Source organism: Salmo trutta, chromosome 5, assembly GCF_901001165.1.
Source record: "Salmo trutta chromosome 5, fSalTru1.1, whole genome shotgun sequence".
NCBI classification, from domain to species: domain Eukaryota; kingdom Metazoa; phylum Chordata; class Actinopteri; order Salmoniformes; family Salmonidae; genus Salmo; species Salmo trutta.
Window position 1 is genome coordinate 41205035 of NC_042961.1, and position 22279 is coordinate 41227313.

Genomic DNA, 22279 nt, shown 5'->3' on the forward strand with positions numbered 1-22279 from the left:
GGGTCAGGACTGTAGGGACAAGACTGTAGGGTCAGGTCTGTAGGGTCAGGACTGTAGGGTCAGGTCTGTAGGGGCAGGACTGTAGGGACAAGACTGTATGGTCCAGGTATTAGAATAATAGGACTGTTGCCAGTGGTTTGTGGTCAATGGTGAAGACAGGCATGGTGGGTGGAGGGCTAGATCTCCATTGGCAGACCACCTCTGTCTTGGTGGTGTTGATAGACAGTCCCATCCTGCTTTCGACCCTCACTGGGCTCCGTGTGGCGCAGCGGTCTAAGACACTGCATCTCAGTGCAAGAGGCGTCACCGCAGCCCCTGGTTCGAATCCAGGCTGCATCACATCCGGCCGTGATTGGGAGTACCATATGGCATATCAGCGTCGTCTGGGTTTGGCCGTCATTGTAAATAAGAATTTGTTCTTAACTGACTTGCCAAGTTAAATAATGGTTCAAATAAAACAAATTTAAAACCTGCTGTTACTAGGATGGACTGAAGGTCTTCCGGAGTGTGGGCCACAAGAGCACAGTCATCAGCACACTGTAGCTCTGCTCTGTTGAAACCTTGGTGGTTGCTTAAAGCCTCCTGATGTTGAATAGCCTGAAGTCCACAGCAACCCTGCAGCTGTCCTCTGGGTGACACATAGAAGGAAGATGTTAAAGAGTACAGGTGCCACCTCACACACACAGTGTGGTTTGTACTGGTATATTTATGAGCAAGTGCTGTTGGTTATTTACAGGTGCTGTTATGATCCATTTGCGAGGTTGTAACGAGTTGTATTTGCCCTTGTTATACACTACACCACTACAGTGTGTATGTACACCAATGCAATCCCCCCCCAAAAAAAACACAGGAGTCGTGTCCTCTACTGTTCTGCAGTGACATGACAGGCACTTCTTAGTGTTCTAGTCTGCAGTGGGTCTCGCAATAGCGCGTGTGCCTCTCACCAGTGTGCGTGTGCGCCTCTCGCTCCTCAAGCGTGCGCGCTTCACACAGTGTGTCTCTCAATAGAGTGCTTGTGGATCTCGAAGGTGTGCGTGTGCTTCTCTCACAACTCCTCCACTCCTCAAGGATCAGTATAGTTTGTCAGGGAGAAGGAAGAGAGGCATTCTGACTTTGTTAGCAGAGGAGAACTCCAGTGCTGTGAATAACAATGAACAGGAATCTCCATAATGGAGAGAGGTTGTCAGTAAGGTTAGGATCTGGATATGAACGCTGAACAATGATGCGAGTCAGCTCTGGATTCAACTAGAAGAAATTGCGCCATCTGAAAGGTATCGTGGGAGTTTTCAGGTTGACGCACACTCGCAGTCGCGCAACCAACCGTGTCATTCCCTGTATCGACTGTGCGTGCATGCGCGTTTGTGTATGCGGGCCCTGCTTGCGTATATGTGCCTGTGTGTCTTTGCATGCTAGCGTGTGCACCTTGTGTGAAGGCTATCCAGGCAGCCTGGGGCGTGATGCTATTCTAGGCCACTGTGCGGTGCAAGGCAGCAAAGGTGACGCCATGGGGGCTAGTGGGACATGACCTCAGCCCACCTCTACTTCCATCCCTCCATCCCAAACTCTGTTCTCACACACAGGTCAGCAATTCCATACCCAGTCATGCTGGCACCCTTCCAATGACTTAACCATGGTGGACGTGCCACCTGGCACTGGCTTCAGGCACACACTGGGCGTCAGCGCGGCATCGCTATCTCAGCGAGGCAGGAAGATGAATGGCCCTCGGGACTAGGAGCCAAAGATCTAGTTCAAATAGAGATGAATAGAGATAGCCTCTACCCCTGATTGACATGCTATCAGCACCTTAGACTATTCGCACTGACACATCCAACCCTTACACGCAAGCACACACACACATAACCACCCATAAACACACACGCACGCACACACACACACACACACACACACACACGCACGCACGCACGCACGCACACACACACACCCATACACACGCACACACGCACACACACACACGACAGTCAACGCTGCTAATCTACATACTGTTGATTTAACTGCACTCCCAAAACACTACCCACTTTATATTTATAAATACAGTTATACTTGACATAGCACATTCAGTATCTGTACTGTATGTATTGTGTACATATCAGGATATTACTATGCATGCTACCTCTTCTATTACTTGTCATTTTGTATTATTGTACTGCAATGTTGAGGGAACTAGCACACACAAGCATTTCACCGCACCTTTTATACCTGCTGTAAACTGCCGGGGACGAATTACATTTGGTTTGATTTTAGAGTTTTGGAATCATGTTTCGTCTTCCAATGCACATACAAGGCAATCTGACTGGATGTGTGGGTTCATCATTTTCCAAATGGGATTTAGTGAGTGAACATACAGTACCAGACATATTGAGAGAGAGAGGTCATTGTGTTGAGGGCAAATCCATTTGAATTCAATCACTTTTTGACAGCCAACCTTCCATACATATTTGCCCGTTGTAGAAATGCTCAGAAAATGGCTTTTTGGACCAGAATGCCAAAACATTTAAGAGATGAAGGTGCTCAACATTGCCCTATTTTGCAAACCCTACCATACCATGAGACATCCATGTCTTCGTCACTGGAAAAGATAAACCGTTGAGATTGCTATAAGTTCAAAGCTTACGAACAGGGTTGTCAATAAGGTTGTTTTACATATATATCTTTTTTTAAGTCATTTTTAAACGTCTAAAAAGGTGTAAACTCAAATTCTCACAAACTCATATTCGCAATCGCATATGTTGTAGCTTAGATCCTATTTTACATCATCTGCGGTTTTCGTGTTGTGCCCGCCCTTAGGTAAAGACACAGTATGCTCCTGAATACCGGCTGGGATTTGCCCTGAAGTTATTGCGGGTTGTATATGGAATATATGCAACTCAGCTACTCAATGGCACAGTATCTAGAGACACAGCTAGAGGGCTGTGGTTGTATGAGAGGGTTCAGGTGAGCCTACGCAGAGGAGGAGGAGACGGGAAGAGAAGACCCGCGTCCCAAATGGCACCCTGTTCCCTGTACAGTGCACTACTTTTAGGGTGAAAGCGATGCACTGTACAGAGTCACACAGCAGTGCCATTTGAGGGACACACTAGAGCGAGAAAAGAAGTGGCATCTGAGAGGGTGGCGTCACTCTCTAATGTGAGACTCACGTTGAGGCTTCGTGACGAAGGTTGGAAACGTTTTAAATCGGGCCTAGGCTACCAGCTACACGCGCAGTGAGAGAGTGGAGCAGGGAACTGTCCATTTTTTTTGTGTGTGGCGCTGAAACATTTCCTCCCTCCGTGCATCAAGACATTGCCAAGTTTCCTTTCCCTGGAAAAAAATCCAAATAAACGTTGCAATGGTGGAATACGGTATCATGGAAATAGGTTTTGTGCGAGTGAAATCCAAGGGTTTGGAAAGATTTTTGGAGTCATTGTGGACAAGGAGGACAACAACCCCGGTAGATGGATACACACAGCCTGCAAAAAATGCAAGCAGTATTTGTTTACGATATTTCAGTTAACTATTACATTAATTCAGGCTTTTGATCCGAACCAGGTTAGTTGCAACTGGGGTTGGAGCGACAACCTACAGGAACATCTCTCCAGGAACATGGTCAGAGAGTCCTGATTTAGACCATACGCAGGAACATATGAAGTTTGAACCTGTGCGGCTGGTCAAATTTGGAGTATAGCCTACTAAATAGCCTAAACGGAGGCTATTTTTGCAGCCTATTCAATTCTGGGATTGTTTATTCAAGTTTTAATTAAACCATTTGTTGAATGTAAAGGTCTTGTTTTGTTACATCGGCTATAAGCTTTCATTAGGTACGAAGGCTAATTGGAAGGCTCTTTTTTTCAAAGTGATGCCGCATCGCATTGTGAAAATAAGATATCGTTCTTAATTCATGGCATGGTTCCCTTTTATCCAAATGTTGAGTAGACATGCAGACAAATGAATTCATGCAGGGAAAGGGAATAGCCTAATAGCCTATTACTCTGGAGTCATAAAAACAATTAAATAAATGACTGTTATTTGGAGCGTCACGTATTGGCTCTCGGAACAATTCTATGCGGGGGGATTGGGTTGCGGGAAAAAAAATCTGTCCTGATGTCTACTATCATGTGGGGCTAGGAATTGATGTGGCTGGCTTAAAAAAACAGCCGTGCAGGACTCTACCAGGAAGTACCTGCAGGCGGCGAGGAGACTGTGTTTATCACCTGCTGGGAGTGTTTGGTAACACCTGGCCCCCGACCGTGGAGCACAGACACACACAGTACACAGCAGGGTAAAAGAGATGGACTTTCCAGCAAAGGAGGGAGGGAAGAGGAGTAAAACAGCTAGAACAGACCAAAAACATTTTAAAAATAAAAATAAAAGAGATTGTCCAGTGACATGAGTCCTCAACTCCTAATGGCTTTCTACACTATGATGACATTGCATCTGGCATCGAGTATGTTCTGTTTCTCCTCCTCCCCCATAAGGCTGATGTTAGTGCTAGTGATATACCCAGGGGCGTTGTTGGCACAGTATGGTGGCCTGTGTGGCATGTCCAGTCGTGTTGTGTCACCCTGTCACAACACATCCCCGATGCCACACTGGCCACCAATTATCCCCCCTGACATGTCCCACTGTAGGCCTGTAGTGGAGGGGAAAACATCACAAACAGGACGAGAGAGAGTGGTCTGGTTTATTTTTACTCGGGCAGCAACAGGGCAGCCTATAGGCCTGTAGGCTAGAATCTGGTTTTATAATAGTGTAATTGGGTACTTATGGACCCTTTTAGTTATTTGATGAATTTTTATATTTGTTATTTAAATCAATGTCATCGTTGTGAGTGGACACAAAATATCAAGGTGAATTGCTGTGGTTGGTGTTATTCAGAGAAGACCCTTAACTGAATCATCGCCAAACCTATTTGAGATGATTTGATAGAAAACAGTGGTGTGTTCATTGTTCACCACCTCACTCAGCGTCGCTTTCAGCTCCCAGCAACCACCCCTAAGGGCGCTGGGTGTTTTTGCCAAATCAATTCTGTCTCACGAGTTTGTTCCTCTGCAGCAGGTGTCTCTATGTAGATGTTTGTGTCAAGGCAGAGTGCAGTTGAGCTGAGCATTCATTCTGAACAATATGTCAGCCTCAGCACTTAGCACTAGGGTCTCCACCGCACTTAACCCCACACAACTGTGACTGGAAAGAGGGAGAGTGAAATGATGTTACAACACATACTCATGATTTCACACAGGCATACCAGCAGGCAGCACTTGTGGGGGGTCCTTCAAAAAAGTGTACTCAGATGACCTAGCAGAGATGTACAAAGTTAGTGAATCGTTTCGAGGAGAAAAATCAAGGAGATTAGGTTAGACACCTAGGGATGTTTTTGAGCTGACTGTTTCAATCACTTTGGGCCTTAAAAGGAAAACCCAGTTAGAGGAGTGGACAGGTTCGTTTCCACTGGCCCACAGGGAATGATTCTGTCTAAAATAGAGGGCCTCCGAGGTGAAGGTCCCCCGACACACACCCGCACACACCCACATGCACACAGACACACCCGCGCACACACGCACAAACACACATCCCTTAAACCACCAATCACCGCGGACAACCTTGAACCGGAGAAGAAAGAGCGAGATAGAGGGGACAGAAAGGTAGATAGGCGGAAATGCGAAAGAGAGCGAGAGATAGAGAGAGGGGGGGGATTGTGGGCGGTTTATCCGTGTTTGCTCAGTTTAGCGGCGAGCAAATATTAGCCTGTGTGCTGGGCAGCCGTTCCCCTCTGCTAAGCTTCAACCTTGTGCCAAGCCCAACAAAGTTGAGAGAGAGAGCCAACTCTCTGACGGAATGATAGATAGGGCAACAGATTAATGGATGGAGATAGGAAGAGCGCGATGGAGGACAGGTGGCAAATTAAGAAAGGGAGAATAATAATAATTAGGTGTGTGCTTATTTGTCCTATTTCACAAGTGTGTATTAATATGCAGGTGTGAATTGGAAATGTGTTTTTTGCATAACCCAACTCCCCCTGAGACACCCTTGGACAGTGGGGTCACGGCCAGGGTCGAGCATCTGGGTTTCGTGTCTTACCCAAGGAACACCGACCGATTTTTCACCTTGTCAGCTTAGGGATTCAAACTACGAACCTTTCGGTTAGTAGCCAGAAGCTCTAATCGCTAGGCCGCCCAAGAGAAGAGCGAGAGAGAGGGGGATGGAGACAGTGAAAGGGGGATAAAGAAGAGGTGCAGATGAAGAAAGGGAGGGAGTGAGATGGGAAGATCTTAAGGCTTTTGCACGGTTCTTAGATTAGCAGAAACTGAGAGAGAAAATGCACTCCATATTAGCTGATTATGATCACAAACAGAAGTCGTTAAAAGTGCTTCTCTCTTGGCTGGACGGAGGGTATACATTTCAGTGGCGGTTATGCGTGAAATTCACTAGCCTACTTTTTGGTACTTGAGGTTTACTGCTTTCAGTAAGGCGAGGACGGTTACTGTGCAATATTTCTCTGCTTAGACAGTAGTCTTGGTTACACTTCATTAGACGTTCCACTATTCCCTGGTGTTTATTTTGAAAAGAGCTAGCAATCGCAACTGCAAAATAGTTACATAATCGCTGTTCATTGATAGTTGTTTGCTACATATTCTACTACTGTATTCCAAACTTTTATCAGAATGTACAGCGTGTACGTGATGTATTAGTACGATGAAGAAATGCATGGGGATAAGAAGGAAGGGATAAAGTACTCTTGTGGTCCATTGCAGTTGTTCTGCAGTGGGGCGGGGAACAGGGAGAGGACAGGGAAAGAGTAGAGGAGGGATTGCCAGACAGAAAACACTTTGTTCTTGATTTTGTCTCATTTGCTTCAATTTTGCCCATCTGCGTGCTTCTCTTCCTCAAGCGTTTTTTTTTTTTGCGAGGGGGAATCGGCTACAATTACGCATGCACGTGCGCACACACACAACAAGATTGTCTCTCCCTCACATCCTCTCTGTTGCTCAAACCCACACACACACGCACACAAACAGTAGAAACGGCTGAAAACGCATGGAAAATTCATTTCTTTGTGTAAAGAAGAGTTGATCAATTTGGCCCTCCTCCTTCCCTCAGTCTCTTTGTCTGCCTCTCGCTCTCATCTCAAATTGCACCCATTAAACATTTTGTTAATTATTCCCCAGATGTATTTTGTTCAATTCCCACTATTTGCTCGCGACAGAAAATCTGAAAATCGAGTGTCTCCCCCCGTGGGCACACCCTGGAGACTCACACACCGCACACAGAGAGCACACCGCACAGAGAAATCGTTAGCAGTCTCTTTCTCTGTTCGCAGCATATCACTCCAACACATGAGGTGAAGACGAGTGGGATCCTGCCAAGTCCCATGCAACAACACCACCACTCAATCCTGTAATAAATCCATAGGGAAGGAGGGAGAGAGGGACTGGAGAGAAACAAAGATGGCTGCAGCGAAAAATACATGGAATAGAGAGAAAGAAAAGGCCCATAGCTTCCCAAATGGCCACTAGCTACACTACATCATTTTAGTCATTTAGCAGACGGTCTTATCCAGAGCGACTTACAGGAGCAATTAGGGTGAAGTGCCTTGCTCAAGAGCACATCAACATATTCTTACCCTAGTTAGATTGGGGATTTGAACCAGCAACCTTTCAGTTACTGGCCCAACGCGCTAAACTGCTAGCCTAGTGAAGCGGTAGAGAAACAGTAGGGTGGGCGGGACATCGATTCCTTTGCCTTTTCTGGCTACGGCCCAGGGAATACACTTCCACAGTGCTCTCTCTCTTCCCTATATCTCTTTACCTCTCCTTTTACCTTTCCCTCTGTCTATTCGGCTTCTCTTCCTCCCCCTCGTTCTCCTTTTCTTTCCCATTCCATTTTCTCTATTTCTTCTTCGTCTCCAGGAGCCATTCAGTCCAGTGGAAGCTGGTGGGAGGAGCTATAGGACAGGCACATTGGAATGGCTGGAATGGAATGAAAGGAAAGGAGTCAAACCTGTGGTTTCCATATGTTTGATACCGTTCCACTCTTTCCATTCCAGCCATCACAATGAGCCCGTCCTATAGCTCCTCCCACCGGCCTCCGCTGACAGTAACACAGTGGACGGACTAGAAACACTCCGTTAGAGAAAGTTACGACACTTAAAGACAGTGGTACTCTGTGAGAGGCTAATAGACTCCGCAGAGGGGTTCGTAATCTCTCTCCGTCTCTGCTCTTTGATTGGGTTGAAGATGTGGTGCCTCTTGATTTTGAGTCATGGCGGCGCTGACGTACGCCAAGCTGTCATAACTTGAGATTTCAACATGTTCTCCAGGCTAAGGAGTTGAAAGGGGAGGCTGAGTGCCATGTAGACTGATAGCTGAGTTTATCATTTACACCGTCACAACGTCAAAAGTCCCCCCGACATCCGCCACGCTGATCCCCCTCAGGGGTGCGTGCTCAGCCCCCTCCTGTACTCCCTGTTCACTCATGACTGCACGGCCAGGCAAGACTCCAACACCATCATTAAATTTGCCGATGACACAACAGTGGTAGGCCGGATCACCGACAACAACGAGACAGCCTATAGGGAGGAGGTCAGAGACCTGGCCGTGTGGAACAAGGACAACAACCTCTTCCTCAACGTGATCAAGACAAAGGAGATGATTGTGGACTACAGGAAAAAGAGGACCGAGCACGCATCCGTTCTCATCGACAGGGCTGTAGTGGAACAGGTTGAGAGCTTCAAGTTCCTTGGTGTCCACATCACCAACAAACTAACATGGTCCAAGCACACCAAGACAGTCGTGAACTGGGCACGGCAAAAGCTATTCCCCCTAAGGAGACTGATAAGCTTTGGCATGGGTCCTCAGATCCTCAAAAGGTTCTACAGCTGCACCATCGAGAGCATCCTGACTGGTTGCATAACTGCCTCGTATGGCAACTGCTCGGCCTCTGACCTTAAGGCACTACAGAGGGTAGTGTGAACGGCCCAGTACATCACTGGGGCCAAGCTTCCTGCCATCCAGGACCTCTATACCAGGCGGTGTCCGAGGAAGGCCCTAAAAATGGTCAAAGACAACCACCCTAGTCATAGACTGTTCTCTCTGCTGCCACACGGCAAACGGTACCGGAGCACCAAGTCTAGGTCCAAGAGGCTTCTAAATAGCTTCTACCCCCAAGCCATAAGACTCCTGAACATCTAGTCAAGACTCTAGCCATAAGACTCCTGAACCCCCCTCTCCACACCACTGCCACTCTCTGTTGTCATCTATGCATAGTCACTTTAATTAACTCTATCTACATGTACGTACTACCTCAACTAACCAGTGCCCCCGCACATTGACTCTGTACCGGCACTCCCCTGTATATATTGTTATTTTTTTACTGCTGCTCTTTAATTACATGTTACTTTTATCTCATATTCTTATCTGTATTTTTTGAAACTGCACTGTTTGCTAGGGGCTGGTAAGTCAGCATTTCACTGTAAAGTCTACACCTGTTGTATTCGGTGCATGTGACTAATACAATTTGATTTGATTTGACATGGCTGAGTGAGTGGGAGAGGATTGCGGGCGTCAAGTGGAGATCTGTCATTCTAGTTGTTGTAAGGATTCTAAGTTGTCACACACACACACACACACACACACACACACACACACACACACTCTCGTACACATATAAAGTAGTAATCTGGAGTGGATATAATCTGTCGCAACAGGATGGAATGTGTAGGATAGCGAGCAGCAGTAGGTCCGGTGTTTGGGTTTTCGTCACCGATTACGTGGACCTGCCAAGCGTGGGCGAAGGCGCTGCTTAAACTATGTCTGCTTCACACGTGCGCACCCAGAACTTAATCACGCAGCTGACCAAATTACGCTGGATTTTAGTTCTGGTTGTGATTAATACAGTACACACACACACACACATCGAACACAGACCCACACCGACTGTACACGCACATGCTAACTTTACATACACACGTAGCCACACACATGCCGTGCACGTCCACACACACTGAACACACACACACGTGCGTAACCCAAATACTCAGACGCACACTCAGGGAAACGAACACGCGCAAACCCTGACATTTTGATCCGTGTCGGGAGCTCCAAGCATGTCTCACATGATCACACACACGCTCTGAGACAAAACACAACCAGCATGTCAGCCAATCGACACATCCCACTTCTGCTGTGTGTGTTCAGGTGGAGCCAAGCCGCAGGGCAAACTTTAAATAGTCAACAAACCCTGAGCGCCACGCACACACACACACACAATCACCCACAAGCATGTACGCACGCTCAGGCACGACAAACACACACATCGACACACCCTCTGTGTGTGTCCATCAGCCCTCTGCCCCATGGTGGTCCCCACTGCATCAGTGACCTCCACTCAATGACGCGGGGGATCTTTCATGTTTGTTTATTGGCTTCAGTATTTCTGTGTGTGTTCATCATATGTGTGTGTGTGTGTGTGTGTGTGCGTGCGTGTGCGTGCGTGTGTGTGTGTGTGTGCGCGTGTGTGTGTGCGCGTGTGCGTGTGTGCGTACGTGTGTTCACAGTATGTGTATAGTACATGCTTTCACATTAGGTGTGTCTGAGGGGGTTCTGACCTACAGGGCCAGTGGGTCATGAGCTGAAGGACATCATCAATCACCAGTCTCACTGGCTCAGATCACCAGTACCCAGCAGTAACGATCCAACTGTGTGTATGCACGTGTGCTCTGTGCTGGGGGTCAAGGACTGACACTGGGGGGAATGAACGGTGGAAGGCTGAGGGTCGGCAACACTGTCACAATTTAAGTTCCTGTTTATTATGACTGTACGGAGATGCATTTCGATTAGAACAATTAGCATAAATGTTGCATTAGAATGATTAGCATAAAGGTTGTATTGGAATGATTAGCATAACTGTTGCTGTACCATCTCGGATCAGTGCCAGGGGAAGTATAGCACATCTGGGCATGCCTAGTGTGACAAGTCAGGTTGTCCCACATACACACTCTCTCACTTTCTCTCTATCTTTCACCCCCCCCCCCCCCCCCACACACACACACACACACACACACACACACACACACACACACACACACACACACACACTAGTATCGTTTCTCTCCCTCCCAGCCTCTCTGACAGATTGATTTGTAACGAAATGGGATCCTTTATCATAGCCTGAGTTTCATGTCGTTGTCTCACAGAGCAGGGGCTGGTTAGACGCTGAAGCACTGACTGTAAGAGATATGGGGAAGGGAGAGAATTAGAGAGAGATAAAGCGCTATTAAGATGAGGAGATGGGGCAACTTTCTCAAGGTGACTGCCGCAGATTACTGCAAACACATACAAATGAGGCGGACTGTGCCGAGCGGAGAGAGTGAAGAAGAGAGAGAGGTGGGGGGGAGGGATAGAGAGTTGGATGGGGAGAGAGAGTTGGATGGAGGAGAGGGGGGAGGGAGAGAGCGAGTTGGAGAGGGGGGAAGGATCCCCTTTTGTCACACCCCCCTCGTTTCCCCCCACCACCGCCGCCCAAATCACACGTGTCGCGCTGTCAGCCCCCCCCCCCCACCTTATCTGGAGGACCTGTACCACACACCCTCTGGTCTACCGGGTGGAAAACATCCGTCAGAGACAGTCCTTGATGTGTTTTAGCCGAGCTGTGAATGTTAAAAGGGTTTATCTGCTGGTATACAGCCTTATCTTACATAACAACCTATTCCTTGTGGTTACGTAACACTGCTGTAGTTTCTGACTGAGAGACGGAGATGAACCAGGCCTATGTGTACTGTACCATCCTGAAACAGCAGCGCCTGACTAAGTCAATCCCTCATATGTTCGGATTAGCCTCATGCATTCATTATCATTATTATTCTGCCACAGTATACAATGCCATGTAAATATGGCACTGTATACTATATCAATCCAGCCCTGGGGTGAAATGATATGACGCCTATCTTATGTGAATGGAACATTTTAAGAATGGAAGGTTCTGATCAATGAAACCCCTTCATTCATATTTACATGCCAATATATCCACATACCTACTTCCAGTCTGTATCTCTTGGTTTTCCATTGATTCTACTGAAAAACATCAATTGCGCTGAATTAATTCCTTAATAATGAATAAAGAAAATGATTGGCATTCTCTACCAATCCGCCATTAACCTCCCTGGCAGTTTTCTGGCAGTCGTGATTGGCTCCTTCATTCATCCTTCCACGTCTTCCACGTCTAGACTGGGGAGAATGAAGAGATGGAGTAGTGGAGGGGGGAGATAAAGATAGGGGGATGAGAGAGGAGACCGTTGTTCTACCCATGAGCCACTTAGAAAATAACGCAGGAAACAAATCCCTGAAACTCGGCAATCCTTTCTCTCTTTGTCAGTTTTTGCCCCCCCCCCCCCATCTCTCCTTCTTAATTGACTATACCGATATGTTTCGTGGGGGGAGAAAAGCCATCTTGACATCTTCAAAAGACTCTTTGATCACAGTGCACCTCAAGGCCCTTGAAGATCATCAAGGTTCCCTTTCTTTTTTTTTATCATGCAGTGTTGCTATTTCGCTCTCTCCGTGCTCCTTGCTCCATATCCTTCACGTACTGTCTCTACCTTGCGCACTTTCTCTCTCTTCTTGTCTTTCTCTCAACCTTTCTTTTAGTCTGATCGACGGTAAGCCTTCTTGGAGGCTGACTGATAACCCTAGCACGCGCTAACACACACACACACACACACACACACACACACACACACCTCGGTCTGGTACTCCTCATTCACATTCCCATCCGTATGCCCAGCTTACCTCAACCACATTCACACACTGCAAGGTCATGTCCAAATATCCCCTCTGAAATGCTCTCTGTAGCCTAGGTTTTTACTTCTACTCTTCCCATTTCTGACACCAATGTACTATTGCTTGAAATGTTTTTACTAGTCAGATCAGGCGGTCAGGAACAACACTTGGCCCTTCTTATAACAGTAACACCTTCATCTAAAACCCTACCGGACACAAAGTAAAAGCATAAAACAAAAAAGTGAAGAGTTACGCAACCGCACTTGGATTAAGAGACTTGTGGATCCTCCGGAATCTGCCGGAAGCTTTTAACTCTAATTTGTAGCCCATCCCAGAGAGCTGTGTAGTAACTCCACCCTAGCTGTGTGACCACGGGGGGGAGGCTCCTTAGGCCTTCTCTATACCATCCCAGGGCTTTGATTGTTTAATTGAAGTCATTAGCAGGATGTGATGGTACATCCCCTCTAGGTTTAAATCAGTGGTTAATTGAAAAGCATCCATAAACCCAACAGGACTCCGGTCTCTCCAAGACCACAAAGGCCCCCCTACTGATCCACATGATTGACCCAGCTAACTAACAACTGTGACAAGCACGATAAAAACCAAGCAATAGTGCCCATTAGACTCCCAGTTAACTGTTTTTTTTTTAAGCTTTTCATGTTTAAAAGACATTTGATTTTTATTGTTGGTTACTACAGTGCTGTACCTAAGCCATCCTCCTTTTCCTTTCATTTCACGATTACTGTATGGGCATGACTGCTCCCAGTCATAGGGGATTATGGGCCTTTTTTTCTTCCTGAGATATTTCGCTTAAGGGAACGGCCATTAAAATGATATTACGGCAACACAGAAATCATCTTTAAAAAACAGCGATTCCCGTCGGCTGCTTTGTGTAATGGGGTCGATACATTCCCCAGTGCAGGCGAGAGAGAAGAAGCCCTAATGTTGCGGAACATAAATGCTAATCTCTCTGTAAATATCTCTTTCCCCCGTGCGCTTCCCCCTCCGCTAATACCCTAATACTAGGGATTCATTTCCCAAAGAAAATGATTGTCTAGTGGAAAATGTAATTAATTCTCGAGGAAAAAGGTAACGCAATTAGTGTTACCACTTTATTGTGGGTGGGCAGTGGTGAGGCAGGAGAAGTCCTTACCTACTGTTTACTGCACTGTGTTAGCATTTGGCTAACCTCCGCAATTTAGATTTTTTTTCCCCTCTGGGAGTAAAAAAAGGTGGTGTGATCATTAAAGGGACGTCAAACTCCAATCTTCATTTGCCATCATTTCTGTTTGTTCTCATGAATCAATAGTGGGTTTAGATACGAGAATCCAGGTAGTCCTATACGGAGTCTCTGGTCATTCAGTAACTTTCATTGATTGATAAAGTGCCAAGGAGCTGTGTTTCCCCTGAGGACTTAAGCTTGACATCCCTAAGGGGCTTAGGTCATCACTCCAAAGTTCCTTTGTAACGTCAACAAACTCAATGGATATTTTAATTCCACTGTTTTTAAGCCTCAGTGAATCGTAGGTGCGGTAGCTAGCACCGTCAAACACAGATGCCTATTCAAAATGAACCAGCTTTATTATTCTGACAGACAGTTTGACTGATACATTTGGCTAAGCCTCTGTTGATCCTTTAAAGGTATTAATCACGCTCTGAACACATCCAGTGACACCACCGTTTGAGCACGCTTAATCGTCCCTGTCACCTGAGCGCGCGCTCCTCGTTAAATAGCATGGCTGTTTTATCCCGGCGAGGTGCGTGTTCGATAAATGTGGCCGTGATTACACAACTCATCCATTTACATCCCAACCTCTCGCTCCTATTTACTCAATTAACTTGATACTTTAGTCCCTATAACATTTTAGCAGCTTTTTCAAAATATTCCTAAAACATTTAATGGAGCATGAATTATTAAAATATTGCTGTAAGCTAAAGCCATAGCTGAACCTCACAATATTGTGGCATGCGGAGAAGGTTTTTCAACTAAATAAATGCACATAGCTAATTAGATGAAGCGATCAATGGCGGAGAGGGGGTCTAGAGCAGAGCAATAGCGGCGTGCACTGCGACCCCCTTCAGCAAACGAGCTGGACCTCTCGTGTCAAACCAAGAAGTGTTGTTGGAAAAGGCACGGACAAGTGACCAATGGGAAGGGCACCGGCTGCCATTAGATAGTCACAGCAGTGAACACGCACAGCAGAAGCTACACTCTAAGAAAACAAGTGTTCCAAAGGGATAACAAGTGTCCCCATAGGATAACCCTTTTTGATTTCAGGTAGAACCCTTTTTGGTTTCTGGAAGAACCCTTTTTGGTTCACGGTTTAACCCTTTTTGGTTCCAGGTAGAAGTCTTTTGAGTTCCATGTAGAACCCATCTACATGGAACTCAAAATGTTTCTCCTACTGGGTTCTAGATGGCAACTTTTTTGAGTGAAGAGTGGAGGAGTCTCTGTCTGTAGTGTATCGTGTTTCTACCTTTCCCTCCCTCTCTTTCTCTCCCTCCCTCCATCCCCTCATGGCAGCCAGAGTAACTCTGTAAATGACTTTGACCTTTCCTGGGGACTGAGGACAGGAGAGGACGAGAGGCGCAGGAGGAGGGTGAAAGAGGGAGCGAGGGACGGGAGGAGTGGAGGGAGAGAGAGGGGTGGGGGTAGAATGTAATAAACTCAAAGCAGTAGGAGGCTGTCAACACTAATAGATGCGAGAGGGGAGGGGGTTAAGAGGGTGATGAATGCTAAAGGTGGCGGAGTCCTCAACAAGTAGTCCATTCTTCATTCATTCTTCAAGCATGACTGAACACCGTTACGCCCCAACAGTGATCAGAACACACACTGGAACATTGGCCACTGCACTGTACTTGTCATACTGTAGAGTGTATATGTTGAACACTGTTTTAAACTTGATGGAAATATAATGGCATATTTGAATAGCCCTTTCATTTATGTTTAGTGAACGTGGTTTGGTTACCTACACTAAAGTGATGAGTAACCCATCCTAGATCTATAGGTTATGTGGTTGATAGCACCCAGAGCTAATGCCAACTGTAGGCTTTAGCTTAGTGGGCTAACATGGTTTAAAGTTGCATCCGACGACCTTCGACCTGGGTTCGAAGTCTGCTTGGTCCTATCCAGACCCTGGACACACCTTTCACCGATCCACACCTGGGCAGAGATGAAAGACGTTCTCTCCCGCTAAGCTCCCTTTTCTCTCTCTCTCTCCTTCTAGGAACGAGGAAGGATCGGCGTCATCTTCAACGTGGGAACGGACGACATCGTCATCGAGGAGAGCGCGGTGATGGTGAGCGACGGCAAATACCACGTGGTGCGCTTCACGCGCAGCGGCGGCAACGCCACCCTGCAGGTGGACAGCCAGCCCGTCATCGAACGCTTCCCCACAGGTAGGACCACCGTGATGGAGGGAGGGACAGTGGAGGGATGACAGGGCTGAAGTATAAGTCGATCTAAAGGAATACAGTGGAAAGAGAGAGAAAGTGAGAGACTCAAATAATATGGATGTTTTTATATAATGCTAAGTGACATACATTCAACCCGTACGGGATTCGAATCCACCACCCAATAGTTATTATCTGTCAAATTTAAGCCTTTTCCCCGCAGAGGAAAATGCAATATATATGTACCTCTGTGTAAACGCTTCATACATATTTAGTGTACACTTGCATACTTTCCAGGCAATTAAGGCAGAAAGAGAGAGCAGTGATTGTCCTTAGGCAAACAACCTCACGTCTACGTGGGCTGAAATCCCACCAGCAGGCCAGAATATAGCTGTCTCACTGGCTGTAGCTGGCTGTGTTTGGGGGGGGTAGTAATGTGGATATAGCCACTGGACGTGTAGGCCTGCCGGGGCAGGGCTGGATGGAAGTACAATGACAGCTTTATGCCTCAATGCTAGAGCTGTGTGTAGGTGGCTGGAGGGAAACCGCTGGCTCTCGAACACACACATACAGAAATACGCACACACACACACATAAACGCACAGACACACACACCTATGACTCATCAGATGAGTATGCCACCCAACAATGTAATGTATAGCACTTATCATGATTATATACAATAAAACATTTAACAATCCAGTTAATATGCTGGTTATATTATGAGGGTATTTGTTGCCAATTCAAAACACTCTCACTTGGTGTCTCTCTCCGCTGTTTTCTACTGTATTCATGTCAACTACACCTCCACTATGGTTATTCCAAGGAAGACATTTTCTGTTTCTGATCTCTGATCATACTGAACTTGATCTGTTCAAGCTGGTAGAACCACTACCCTGGAAGGCAAGGAATGGGTTCATTGTCTTTGTAATAATTCTTGTTCTCTTAGACACCGATGAGTTTCACAGTGTTCCAGGTGACTCATTCTATTGCTCCAATTACTGGTATTTTGGGGGAGTTTGTCTAAGGTAAACTCTGAGAAAATAGACCCACTCCACTGTTTCAAAGCCAAAACGCTTGCCCCTGTGGAGTGATATCCGGGAGTGATGCAGCCCCTCTCTATACTCTGGCATCCCCTGTCACCGTGGGGATCGAACCCACACACCTTGGTTCTATTGTCTCCTGCAGAGAAAAGCTACATCCATCAGTCAGCACCGGGACAGAAGTCCATGCATCACAGCCTGGAAGAATAGAGCACCGCGTGACAGTCTCTTCTCCATGGCCATTGTGATGGAAATAGTCCTTTCTCGCCGTGGCGTGTGTTCCAAACGGGGTTAGCGATAAAGCTAAAGGTGGCGCACAACAGTAGCCGAGCAGCCTGTTGACAACGGTGCCCCCGTTCATTCTATTTTCAGCCTTCGTTGTAATTGAATTTGGAGGCCTCGTTTTCCCTTTCATCTTTTCTTCTTCCGTCGTTGTTGTTGTTTGTCAGTCGAGCGTCTCTCTCTTCTTCGCTCTCCTGCTGATCGAGGTTTTCGAGTTTGTTAGTTTTTTTTTTTTTGCCGGTTCAGTCGTTGCGGTTGGCGCGATTGTTGCAGTGTGTGTTTGGGGTGGAGGAGGAGATGAGGAGGGGTGTGGGGAGTAGGCGCCGGCGGATTTGCTGTTACTCATTTATGCGCGTTAGCTACGTACACACGGTTTATTCCGAGTGGCACTTCGAAGATTCCCTGCCTGTCTCAGAGATGCTGCGCATGAGGAGAGCAAAGCTCCGATGGGACAGAGGGATAGAGGGGGAGGAAGGGGGACTTCCTAATTGAGCCAAGGGGTGCGTGAAATGAAAGAAGGAAGAGGAGTTTTAAGTGGGGGGACGGCGTCGGAACGGAAGCCTGTGACCCAGATAGAAATATAAACCACTGTGATTCTCTCAATGGCATCCCTCCCAAACATAGAACGCATTTTTACTAGTGAATGTATTTTAAATGACACTAATGTCGTCATAAAATGGAACGCTAAACCTCTGTGGACATAGCTCATTCAAGGCACTCTTACCATTAAGATCAAAAGCCTTTATTAAAATGAATTATCCATAAGGGAGAATGTCATATCCACCGGTGACCCTAGGAACGAGCCCCATGAAACTGTCAACGCACAGTGAATAGTCATATCGAACTATGTCCAGAAAGAGAATAAACCTTGCAAAAATGCTGTCAGGATTCTCCTTTCATTTAGATGTGGCTCCTTTGTTTCCATCTACACCAGGAGAAGTGCCCTCTCATGGTCAACTCAGGAACCATTTTGGCCCAGTACAGGGAGGCTCTCTGGGCAGACATTACGGTCTCTAACACTGTCCAGTCAGGCAGCTGGCAGGCTGGAGGAGACAAGGGAGACTCCTCCTCATCTAATATGCTGTGGACAGGTGATTTGGAGGGCAATGGGTAGTGGGGACAGACCAGGGAAAGATGAGCTCTCCCATAGGAGGGAGGGGGAGAGAAAGGGGGGGGGGGGTGAGGTACCAGTTGTGGCAGTGTACACACACCCACACAGTCTTACAAAACCAGAATACTTACAAAACCAGAATCCAAAAATCATTTGAGAACGGCCCTCAGTTCAACTGCAGCACATTTCAACCAGATTCAAACACCTTTGCTAGAAAACTGTGTGTGCGCGCGGGTGTAGAAGTAGTCTCAGAGTAGCGTGGAGGGTCCTAACACCCTTTCCTCATATACTCCCATTGATATGTCCACACCCAAGCTAACATACAATACAACGTCAAAGCCGTTGCATTTTACTCGACTGGTTATATTTCTCTCCCACTCTATCCCAGCCTTCTCTCCTCCTCCTCATCCATCTCCCTCTCCTTGTCCTTTCTTCTTCCGTATTGGAAAGCTAGGGAACGCCGAAGCGCAGCCTTACATTTTACTACGATGACTATGATTTGTATTTTAAGTCACGACACAGAACATTGCTCCGGTGTGGTGTAAATGGCTCTGTAGTTAGACAAACCATATCCCTCTATCTACAACACCAGCCTAGGATTAGCATCAACAATAGCACTATGCTCCTTTAACTTTCTATTTACATTGCCGTCTTACTTTCCATTCCCTGTAGCTGGGCTGTCTCCTGGTGATTAGCATTTGTGTCGCCTAGTAACTTCATCATTATGACAAGTAGAGTGTGCACACTGCGCCAACACACTTTCCTGATCCATGGCGTTTGCAGCAAACCACCAATAAAGCTGTCTCATTGCTTTGGCTCCTGGCTGTGCCTGGGAAGAAATGGCTCGAGATGGGGAGGAAGAGGGAAGTGGGGAAAGAGTTATGTGGGGAAAGGGAGGGGAAAAAATAGAATGAGAGCGAGGGGAGATAAGGAGGAGAGCGAGTGAGTGGGCGAAAAAAAGAGAGGTGGAGTGGAAAGGGAGGGGTACATAGCGATGGTCCCCGCCCCTCAGAATGAGAAAGAGAGGATGAAGGAGAGCGAGATAGAGAGAGCTGCTCGGCATGGGTTGTGTAAGCCAGCTGCTATCAGCTCTCTGATGGATAGGGTTTGCATCTACAGCACTGTATAAAAAGCAGTGCTGTAGATAGCATCACAGCTACCGAGACTACACATATTGTATTGTACGTGCACACTGTCTGTAACGTGCGCACAAACACACACATTTAGTTCAAGATGACGCACATTTACTTAGATGACACACACATACAGTGGGGTCCATAATTATTGGCACCCTTGATAAAGATGATAAAAAAATACTGTATAAAAAACATCATACAAATACTGAGCTCTATTGTATGCTTTGTTTTTATTGTAATTATATTTGATACTAATACATTTGTTAAGATAAAGAGATTTTGTTTAACAAGTAATATATTTTTTTTCACAGAAAGGGAGGGTTCAAAATTATTGGCACCCCTGTTTTCAATACCTTTCAATACCTCACCTTGCGAGGATAACGGCACTGAGACTTAAAAAAAAATGTTTTATGAGATTGGAGAACACATTAGGAGGGATCTTAGACCATTCCCCCATACAGAACCTTTCCAGATCCTTGATATCCTTCGTATGTGCCTATGGACTGCCCTCTTCAAGTCAAACCACAGGTTTTCAATGGGGTTCAAGTCCGGAGACTGACATGGCCATTGCAAAATGTTGATTTTGTGGTCAATTAACCATTTCTTTGTGGATTGTGATGTGTGCTTGGGGTTAATGTCTCGCTGGAAGATCCACTTGCGCTCAAATTTCAGCTTCCTTGCAGAGGCAACAAATTTCGGCTGAAATGACCTGGTACTGGGCAAAGTTCATGATGTAGTTGACCTTAAAGGAAAGATTCACCTATTTTGAATGTTATCTGAGCTATTTCCATCCAACAAGGCAGAAATTAGTCCGGTATGACGTAGCATTGCGATAAAGTCTCTCTCACTACACTGGAAGTTAATAGGAATACAACTTTTAGATGGTGAAAACATCTATCATACATGTCAGATTTCAATACTGGCCGATGTCATAACGCGGCAGGTTGTCTTCTCTCGAATAAGCAATTGATCATATTTTTTGCGATATTCCTAGCTTGAGAAATGTGTAATTTAACAGAGGGTCTACCACGTTTCTCCTATTTGTCTGCCTCTTCAGTCCAGGGTGCATTGCATGGTGTCTGCGAATGTCAGACTCCACTCTGTGAGACAATCAATCTGCGTGTTGTACATGTTGAGACTGTATACTCTTAAATTGATACTACAGTTTTTTAGGCGATTTTACAGCAAACTAGCTACTTCACATGCTGTTATTGACTTTGGTATTATTGTGGGTCGCTACGTTTGCTAGCGAGAATTGCATTGTGGGTTTTGTATTTAGACTTGAGCTGCAACAAACTGTTTGCATATGTTGCTACCAACCTTTTTATAACAACAAAATTAAACATTTGTTTCTCAAAATATTGTTCTCACATATTAGTGTTATTTAACACCGTAAATTATAGGAATTAGGGGTTTTGAGTGGAATTTTCCTATAACAACAGCCCCAGGACCCGTGGAAGCAAAATGGCTCCATAACATCAACACTGTGCTCCCGAGTGGCGCAGCGGTCTAAAGCACCGCATCTCAGTGCTTGAAGCGTCACTACAGACACCCTGGTTCGATTCCAGGCTGCGTCACATCCAGCCGTGATTGGGAGTCCCATAGGGCGGCGCACAATTGGCCCAGCGTCGTCCGGGTTAGGCCGGGGTAGGCCGTCATTGTAAATAGAAATTAGTTCTTAACTGACTTGCCTAGTTAAATAAAAAAATCTAAAATCTATCTTTTCTGCTTATAAATCCTAATTTTGACGCCAAAGAGCTCTATTTTCATGTCATCAGACTGTAGCTCAGGTTCCAATCCACGTGCCAATGCCGTTTAGCAAACTCCTGGCGTTTACATTGGTTGGGTGGAATGAAAAACAAATAGAGCTTCTTGGCCACGCACACCAGTGTTGAACAATGCATATGCAGAAAATACCTCATCCCTGCTGTAAAATATGGTGGTGGATCTTTGATTTTATGGTGTTACTTTGCTTTCACTGGTCCTGTGACCCTTGTTAAGGTCAACGGCATCATGCACTTTACCTGGTACCTTTTAAGCCAAAAGAACCAGGTTGCCTCTGCCAGGAGGCTGAATCTTGGCTCCAAGTGGATCTTCCAGGAAGACAATAACCCCAAGCACACATCAAAATCCACAATACATGGTTAATTGCATACAATATAGCTCAGTATTTATATAATGTATTTTATGGTCTTTTTTGCTCGTCTTTATCACGGGAGCCAATAAAAGAAAGGGACTCTCGAGAAATTAATGACAGAGGACAGAGGCAAACAGAGAAAGAATGAGAAGGAGAGAGAGAGAGAGTTCCTCGTATTCCTTCCCTGTGCTCTTGCTGCCAGGCGTTTAACAGAAGTTTCTGTGAGTACTGAGTGCTGACCTATACTGAACCTGCATAGCTGGAGACAGAGAGAGAACAAGAGAGCCAGGGTGGCAGAGCAGCTGTCTCCCAGCTAGGAGTCTCTTTGTCCCAGCCACTCAGAGGTCAGAACAGGGGGAGTCTACGAAGCCGCTCAACCCTTTTTAAAGTCTACCTGCCTTTGTCTGCCT

At 46.2% G+C, this 22279-nt stretch overlaps 1 protein-coding gene across 9 annotated transcripts in view; it reads left to right on the forward strand.

The window, feature by feature from the left end:
* nrxn2b (neurexin 2b) overlaps positions 1-22279 on the forward strand; it is a 943005-nt gene that overhangs the window by 868162 nt on the left and 52564 nt on the right. For all 9 annotated transcript variants that reach the window (XM_029753594.1, XM_029753600.1, XM_029753598.1 and 6 more), the window contains one exon: positions 15995-16166. In XM_029753594.1, coding sequence (XP_029609454.1) covers positions 15995-16166 — 172 coding nt within the window. The remainder of the gene's footprint in view (positions 1-15994; positions 16167-22279) is intronic.